At 38.3% G+C, this 9,522-nt stretch overlaps 1 protein-coding gene across 1 annotated transcript; it reads left to right on the top strand.

Annotated features, from left to right (window-relative positions):
• Positions 1-798: 798 nt before the first annotated feature.
• LOC116253735 (pentatricopeptide repeat-containing protein At1g77360, mitochondrial) lies at positions 799-4,095 on the top strand. The gene is made up of 2 exons (XM_031628730.2): positions 799-2,617; positions 3,387-4,095. Exon 1 carries the CDS (start codon positions 1,123-1,125, stop codon positions 2,593-2,595), a length of 1,473 nt encoding a protein of 490 aa, XP_031484590.1. The 5' UTR covers positions 799-1,122; the 3' UTR covers positions 2,596-2,617; positions 3,387-4,095.
• The last annotated feature ends 5,427 nt before the right edge of the window (positions 4,096-9,522 follow it).

Genomic DNA, 9,522 nt, shown 5'->3' with positions numbered 1-9,522 from the left:
CGTTCAAATAATCGAGTTAAGTTCAAAGTCAACACGTAATTGCCGAGTCGAGTTCGAGCCTTAATTGAGTTTGTTGAGCCTTAATCAAGTCGACATATCCAAACAAGTTACGAGTTTGTCGAGCCTTAATTAATTCGAGCTCGAGGTCGAACTCAACACGTAACGATGAATATCAATTTTGTTTAAAAGAGTTTGTTGAGTCTTTATTGAGTCGAGTTCAAGCTCAACATGTAACGATGAATATCAATTCTATTCAAATGAGCTTGTCGAGCTTTAATTGAGTCGAACTTGAGCTCAACATGTAACTGTTAAGTCGAGCTCGAGCTTACTGAATTCAGGTTCGAATTGACTCGTGTTCACCCCTACCCCTCTACTTCTACGTCAACAAGTGACGGCAGCCAGACATGCTTGGGTTTTGATGGTCGAGCCAACCCGAGCTTGACTTCTTATAAATGGGTCCAACCCTCGTCTTGTAAATGCATTAAAGTTGCAATCCATTTTATTGTTATAAATAGACGTTTTAGATTTGAATTCAACTCTATTTTGTTGGACCTAGTTCAGATCCAAAATGCAGTCGGACCAAATTCTGTCATTTGAACAAGGAAATCAAACAACATTGCACGTCAATATGTATGTGCCCCAACTAGCTTCTGGTATGAAATTTTGACATTCATCGTCCGAATTCTTAATTAGATTTCAGATTTGCTTCAAATTCGGATTCAAAATTGCATTCAAATATTTATTCACTTCATTATATAGGCGTTCTTTGACACCGTCCGCCTCAGGGTTAACCGCAAAGTGGGCGCCCGTGGCCGTGATATTGCCGCAATGATCGAACCGGTGTCGTTCGGCTAAGTGGCACGAAGGGAATTCTGTTTTCCGCCATTTTACGAAGAAAATTCCCGTTTTCTCGCTTTGGTTCATCCCCGCTTCCCCAGCGGAAATTGAACGCTAAACCCTATTTCGTCGACGAAAGGAGAGGAAGATGAATCGAGGGGGAGCTTCTGTTGTATGTTCTCTTGTCCTCTGCTCATCGTGCTTAGTTTGCTTCGTGTGTGGGTTGATACAGATTTCACCTAGTTCTTCGTGAGACCTCCTCCTTTTGTTATTTTGCTCCAAAAAATGATGAGGAATTTGTTAAGTCTCAATGAGCTCAAAACTTTGATGCGGCAATGCCCAACATATGCTTTAGAATCTACTGTTCTGGTGAGAAGCTACCACCAATCTGAGAATTCGCTTGAATCAACAGACCCTACGGAGAGGGTCTGCAAGATTATGATGTCTTCACCGAAATTGGTTCTAGAGAAGATGCTCGATGAAAGTGGGATCAGGCCGTCCCCTGATGTGGTTGAGAGGGTAATCGAGCGATTCGAGAATGCCGGAATGCAAGTCTACCGGTTTTTCCGATGGGCAGAGAAGCAGAGAAGCTACATACACACTGTGAAAGCATACCATTTGGTGATAGGCTCCTTGGCCAAGATTAGGCAATATCAGTTGATGTGGGATCTGGTTAATGATATGCGCCGAAAGAGCCTCTTGAACGTTGAGACATTCTCTGTGATGACGAGAAGGTACGCGAGGGCGCAGAAGGTGGATGAAGCCATATATACCTTCAATGTCATGGATAAATTTGGAGTGACACCGAACTTAGCAGCGTTCAATAGCTTGCTTGGTGCCTTTTGTAAGTCTAAGAATGTCAGGAAGGCCCAGGAGATCTTCGACTCGATGAAGGATCGCTTTGTTCCCGATTCGAAAACGTATAGCATACTTTTGGAGGGTTGGGGCAGAGAGCCCAATCTGCCGAAAGCCAGGGAGGTTTACAGAGATATGGTCGAGAATGGATGTGAACCAGATATCGTTACTTACTCGATTATGGTGGACATACTCTGTAAAGCTGGCCGCATGGAGGAGGCAGTGGAGGTCATGGCAGAGATGAGAAGTAGGAACTGTATGCCGAATTCATTCATCTACAGCATTCTCGTTCATCAGTATGGTACTGAGAGGCGTATTGGCGATGCAGTTGAAACGTTCCTAGAGATGGAAAGGAATGGGATACGAGCTGATGTTGCAGTGTATAATGCCTTGGTTGGTGCATTCTGTAAGGTGAGGAAGTTTAAGAACGTTTTCAGGGTTTTGCAAGAGATGGAGAACAAGGGTGTTTCTCCAAATTGTAGAACTTTTAATATACTTTTGAATAGCCTTATTGATGCTAGGGAAAATGATGAGGCGTATCGTGTTTTCAGGAGGATGATTAAGTGTTGCGATCCTGATTCAGACACGTACACTATGATGATAAAAATGTTCTGCGACATGGATAAGTTGGAGATGGCACTGAAGGTTTGGAAATACATGGGCCTCAAACAGTTTATTCCTAGCATGCACACATTCTCCGTGCTCATCAATGGTCTTTGTGAAAACGGTGAACTGGACAAGGCATGTGTTTTGTTAGAAGAAATGATTGAAAAGGGCATCCGACCATCTGGTCCGACTGTCAAGAGGTTGAGGAAGTTGCTCTTGAAGGAAGGAAGAGAAGACGTACTTGAATTTCTTATGGAGAAAATGAACCTTTTGATCAAAGAACCTTTGAACGATTAAAGAATCTCCTAACTCTCCTAAGGTGGCCTTCGTTCTTTAGATTTCCTCATATTCATTTTTTGCTTCAAATGCTATTTTCTGAGATGAGTGTTATGTATTTGAGTGTGAATCCTCTGACAACATGTTAACTTCTAGTAGGGTACCAAGTAAGAAACTAAGAATGCATACTGAACGCTATCCTCTTTTAACCTTTCACCATAGATAGTGGCGGGAGGGTCATGAAACTTGCCTGTCTAAATTAGTCCTTCGAAGCTACTGCAAACAGGTCGGTACCAATAGGCATGATGGCTGACGAATATCACCTTCCTATTCCCACCGTCTTTTCATTTTCCTGGCACTTCTCTCGGCCGCTCAACATTAGTACATATCGTTGTTCATTGTCTTCTTTTCTAGTCCTTCGTGTAGTCCTTCTACTCCCTATCCTATTTTGTTGTGTAGTCCTTCTACTCCCTATCCTATTTTATTTAAGTCCTTTGTCATCTTCATTACATAAATCTTTGCTTATGGAGGAATGTATGGTACTACTGAACAGAATGTTGTATAGTTACAGACAAAAAAGATTGAGCTTATTGTAGGGCCCGATTAATTCTTAAAGTTAATGGGTGGAACTAGGAATTACCAGAAAGTAGGTTCAGAAACTAGGAAAAGGTAGAACGATATATTACGTAAAGATTGTCAATTGAGAGTGTGAGTTCCCCATCTTTTTGGATGGGCACTTATCTACTGTATATCTGCCTGTTTACTCCACCTGCATGCCTAGTTCCATATTTTTCTAAATTGCTATATTGCAGCCCTTGCACCTGTACCTACATGGCTGTCCTTGTTCTAAATACTGGACTCTATATGGTCTTGTAAAGATTGCAATTATGAATCCAAGAAGAGACTAGTCAAAGCGTATTCCGTGACTGGTCAATGCAACGTGTTTGCACATAAATGAGAACTTTCTACCACCAAAATTGATGCTTCTACTAGTACATGGGAGAACGAAGAGGATTCTATATGGTCCTAGAAATCTGAAGCAGTTTGATCAGTTGAGTGAAGTCAAAGACAGAAATTCGGATTGATGCTGTTCTTGATGCGCATAACATTCATAGCAAGCATGGATAGTTATCCATGGAAAGACTCATCCTGTGTGTGAACTCCTGACCCCAGAAAGTCATACGTTGGAGCACACTTTGTGACTAGCAGATAGCAGGTCAAGTTCAATTTCTGTATTGTCAAGACGCAAGGTTTGGTGCCCATGGATGCGATGAATGATAATATTCCACATTTCGTGCAGACTACATCCTCTGTCCATCATGTACAGAAAACTTTGTGTTGACGTCTGCAAAATGCCGTTTAAAAAATGTAAAGATTGAGATGACTTGCCCATTTTGGCTGGAGTATTGGTCCCATTTGACTTGTGTTGTAGTTTCCTCTGTCCAATTGGATTGAGCACGCCAGTTTCTTGCTGCACTGCAATGTATAAAGACTTCACTTGGTTACCTCTTTGAACCATAAAACTGCCGCAGTCTGATCTGCCTTGGGGGTGCAACATCAACTTCAGTCCATTACATTTCCTCTCCAATTTATTAGATTAACAAAATAGGAGGGCAATGTTGCTGGAACTTTCTTGGAAAGCCTGCTAATGATACTTCAAGCCATGGGCTACGACATTCTTGCAAGAATGGTTTGTCCATAATTCTTCATCTTTATTGTCATGCTGTCATATGTTTTTTCAGACGATTTTCATCTATGAGGCTTCTTATACGTATTCTGAAAATATCTGAAACCGCAGCGTAGCGCGAATCTGATCTAGATCCTCTCAAAAGCCTTCCTCAGTTTCCAGGTTAGTGATGCTATTTTTTGCCTCTCTTTTCTTCAATCCGCAATGAGAAAAATTGTGTGTTGCCGTCCCCTTTTTTGAGCTAAAGCACTCTTACTTTCCGACTCCAATACACTTCTTCATCCCTGAGCGCTTCAAGCAGATCTACTCTGATTTTGGCCTCTTCAATATTCCTTGCAACTGACCCAATATCATCATTTTATTGCAGGTCGTCCAATTATGTTTGCAGGCGCAGAACTTTCACATCTATTTTTTCAACAGCAAGTTTGTTCCAATTCCTCTCATCTCCTTCGCCCAGACTCTGGAAATAATTGTGTTGCACGTGGGTTTACTTTCCCAGTACTTGAAAAATACCTAAACAACCCCTTTTTCCATCTCATTCTAAATTCTTTCATGCTTGCAAAAGAGAATATTAGAGTTGAGTGATCTGAGTATGCCTGCTTACCACACGTAAGTGATTAATTCCCTCAAACTGGTGCTGCCAAAAAACTGTTTATAAAACATTTATCGATTTTGCTTTGGATGAGACTCAGACCACTTCCCCTATTTGACCAGGTAAAAGGGTCACAATCGTCAAGCAGGTTAGCATACTGAACAATCGCGTAGGAGTTCTTAGTAACAGATTGATAAAGATTATGTAAGCGGTTTCCTTCCAATCGCGTCTCTGTGGGTGACCCTGTGGAGAAAACCACCTCACTAGATATGATACACAGTAGGGAGAAGATGGGAGCTAGTTATTAAACCCGAGAGGATCTCTCTCTCCCCATCTTTCTCTCTCTCTCTCTCTCTCTCTCTCTCTATATATATATATATATATATATATATATATATATATATATATATATATACCATAAGTTATCACTAAAACCCGCACCATAAATCATGGGCTAATGTGTTTGTAAACACTAATATAACAAAAGTCATATTTTAATTTATAAATTCATTTTTGTAAAAATTTTGATTTTTCAACTATTAAAATGCTGATGTTGTGAGAGCCATTATTTTCTAGTTATTAAAAAACATTACTAAATTGAAAAAATAACTTAATACCTGTTTCTCATCAAATCACTGTTAAGTTCACATCTCTGACAGGAGAATGAAAAAAAAGAACACTTTATCGACACGCACAGCGAGTAGGAAATCAATACATATAAATCTTTTTGGTAATCAAAATACCAACAGCGTTACAATAACAACTTCGTAGGCTTATAACTAGAAAGATTGCAAGATATCAAACTTAGATTACATGCACACTTCTTTTGTGTTTACGATTGTGATTGACGCATGTATCAGACTAAGCTTTGTCGTTCTCCACTGGTCTAGGGATGTCAATAAATTTGGATCAGATTTGAATATGAAAAATAGCATCCGACCAGATATGGATTCAGATTTGGATTTACATAAATAGCCAGTCGGATTCAGATTGGAATTAGTTCTAAATAAAGATCCTAATTTTGATGTCCTTACATTTTGAAAATCGGTTCATAACATATAGTAATAATGTGGTTGGTATTTGGTTTGAAATTTGGATTCAGATTCATATATGACTTTTAAAAATCGGACTTGGATCAGACTTAGTTTGTGAGAAACGGATTTGCATTGGAATATGACTTTTCTTCTTTCATATTCAAATCCAAAATTGAATCTGAATATGTGCAGATCCATTAAGAATAAATCCAATTTAAATCTGATCTGTTGACTTCCCTACACTGGTGTTTTATGTACACATGAATATTGTTGGATAAGTTGGCATTGAATGGGAAGGGAGCCCAACTCCCATCTGTTTGGATCCGAATATTGTTGGATAAGTGTAAACGAGAATCTTTATCTCTCTCTATGTCCATGTTGTTGGATCCAATAAACGGAATAAGTTTCTTTTGTGTGCCTTGCTTCTATGGGATCCTTTGGGGACGTTTGGGAAGAGTAACATTATTTATGTTATTGTCTGGTGCATCTAATACAAAATTTATTTAGATCTATTAAATACTTTATAAAGTGTTCCATAAATACAAAATTTATCTAGAATTATTAGATACTTTAGAAAGTCTGTTCCATAAGTAGGCCAACTTTTTGGGGCAAATGCTTCAAACTGTTCCCAAGCAGCTCCTTTATGTCCACCTAGTGCTTGACCGGTAGTGATGGAGACGGTCAACCATCCTCACTGGCCATGTCAAGCATGTCATGGCTCCATGCTCACTAGGCAGCCTTGGCTTTTCATTATATATATATATATATATATAGAAGGACATGCACGACTTCATGAGCCTAAGGTCTATGAAGATGCATGTCAAGCCCGTAGCCCTTTGCTTTTGCTTTGTGTAGTGTTTGAATTGACTTCCTACGAGCCCCACGTTAGAGGGAGGTCATCACCGGATACCAATCATGTAGTTGTAGACATCTCACTGCGGTGGTGCAGGTGCTCCATCCATTGTACGCCATGTCGCCCACCCTGTTGCTATACCCTAGGTGATATTGTTTGTTGATATTCAACGACCACCCTTCATTGATCAATTATTCGCTAATGTTCAAGTATACCCTATGAGAAGTCAATTGGTTCGTCGAAATGCCTGATTGATTTTTCCTTCGCCCTACAGAAGTTTGATTCTTTTTTTGTTTCTCTTGTCTTTTTCGATGAAATTTCAAGGATGAGAACTCTAATGCATAGATTTCCCTTGAATATTTTATAGAACATTTCTTCTTCTTCGTCTTTCTTCATGTGGACTTATATTGGTCATATCGCAGGCGATAACATTTGTATGTTGAAGTTTGTGGTTACCATTGTAGGTAGTTATTTTCCCTTTTTTGGTTCTCGTTGGGAAAATGTTAGATGATGTGTTATCTGTAAATATTTCTCTTCCATTGGGGGCCAAGAAGTCCAACATATACCTTTTTGTGTTTTTTTAAGAAATTCAGTAGGTTAACACGTCTTCCAAATTAAATAGCGAGTTTCAATAGCTTTCAATGTTTTCTAATTTTAACAACAAGAATGACATGCCAGCTACACTGATGTTCCTAATCTCTTCATTCTCAAGCGAGGTAGGTCTATGACAATGATTCTTTCAGCAACATGAGGATTCTGAAGATTCACCGAATTTACTTTGGACCCTACTTAAGTGACTCATATTGATTTGAGAAAGGGTTCATTATGTTATTATAGTTTTGTTATTTACATTTATGTTATACATAATGAACACAAGTGTGTCTACAATACTTTGGCTAGTTTCCTTCTTTTTGTTGCCCTTCATGAATGTAAAGTGTTAGTTTGTCATATTTTCAAAATCCAACAACTCTTTGAATTAATATCTACGAATGTTTGCCGAAATATACAAAACTGTAGAGGAAAAACAATAGTGAGGAATTTGCATGTCCTAATTGAATTGGCCTACATACTTTATGTGGGTCGGGCTTGCTACATGGAGCAGTGCTTGTTTATTAACTGATGTCGCATCAACTTGGTGAGGGGGCTGTACCAGGAATCATAGTGGGTTTGATGGGATAGGGGTTAGGGAGCTTTACAAGTGCAGTTTGTAATTGTTAAAGGCACTATCTGAAACATGAACTATTGAAATTAACTACGAGTTAATGACACAAACACTGGATGAAACAAATAGAATAGTAAGAAGAGAAAACAAATGCCAAAAAGAACATACATAATGAACAGAATAAACAACACATGAGACAAACATGAGACAAAAACGACATTATAGAAAATCTCTCCATTCTTTGGCACAACTTGGGAGTTGGAGTCAGTGCAATGTCCTCTCAGCAGAGCACCCCTACTAATATTTATAATGTGTTTCATTGAGCTGTGTAAACAAAAATACAGATGACTTCTACATGAGGATTGCATTGTTTCCACAAAACAAACACTCGCTACAAACGACTTTGTTGCATGAAAATCTGCATTCCTGTTGGTTGTAGCTGTTTTAATATTAAGAGGGCCTAACTGATGACATGGATTAATGCTGTAACAAGCAAACAAGTCAATGATGATGATTCTTTCAGCAACACGAGGATTTTGAAGATTCACCAAATTTACTTTGATGGTCCTTGCTTAAGTGATTCATGTTTATTTGAGATAGTGTTCATTATGTTATTCATATTTTGTTCTTTGCATTTACGTTATGCATAATGAGGATAAGTGTATCTACAATACTTTGGTAAGTTTCATTCTTTTTGCTTCCTTTCATGAATATTCATATGTTAGTTTGTGATATTTTCAAAGTCCAATAACTCTTTGAATTAATATCTACAAACGTCTGATGAAAAACACAAAATAGATATAAACTATATATCATAGAAGAAAAGCAATAGAGAGGAATTTGGATGTCCAAATTGACGTTTTCTACGTACTTTATGTGGGTAGGGCCTACTATCTGGAGCAATGCTTGTTTATCATCCATAACTGATGCCACATCCACCAGTTATGGGGCTATACTAGGAATTAGAAGGGTCTGGTGGGATAGGGGTCAAGAAGGTTTTACAAGTGCAATCTATAATTGCAAGAGATATTATCTGAAATAGGAACTATTGAAATTAAATACGAGTTAATGATACAAATAATGTTTGGAACAAATAGAACAATAAGAATAGAAAACATGTTTAAAAAATAACAGACATAAAGAACCAAATACACTTCAGAAGACAAACATGAGACAAAAAGGATAGTAAAGAAAATCTCTCCATCCTTTTGCACAACCTGTGAGTTGGGGTTGGTGCAATGTCTTCTTAGCAAATTACTACTAAGCACAATATGTGTTTCTCTGAGCCACGTAAATAAAAAAATAGTGCACTTCTACATGAACATAGCATTGTTTTTGCAAAATAAGTACTCACTACAGAAGACTATGTTCCATCAAAATCTGGATTTATGTTGGTTGAAACTTCTTTAATATGAAATAGAGGTCTAACCAATGACATGGATTAATATTGTACAAGATGAGACATATCTATGTTGATGATTTTTTTAGTAGCACGAGGATTTTGAAGATTCACCGAATTTACTTTGATGGACCATGCTTAAGTGATAAATGTTGATTTGAGATAGAGTTCATTATGCTATTATGGTTTTCTTCTTTGCGTTTATGTTATGCATAATGAAC

The sequence above is a fragment of the Nymphaea colorata genome, chromosome 1, assembly GCF_008831285.2.
Source record: "Nymphaea colorata isolate Beijing-Zhang1983 chromosome 1, ASM883128v2, whole genome shotgun sequence".
In the NCBI taxonomy this organism is placed as follows: domain Eukaryota; kingdom Viridiplantae; phylum Streptophyta; class Magnoliopsida; order Nymphaeales; family Nymphaeaceae; genus Nymphaea; species Nymphaea colorata.
The sequence above is the reverse complement of the archived record's forward strand: the minus strand, read 5'-3'. Positions and strand labels throughout refer to the sequence as shown.

Excerpts from the sequence above, each read along its gene's own strand:
- LOC116253735 (XM_031628730.2), top strand. The coding sequence starts at position 1,123 with ATGATGAGGAATTTGTTAAGTCTCAATGAGCTCAAAACTTTGATGCGG.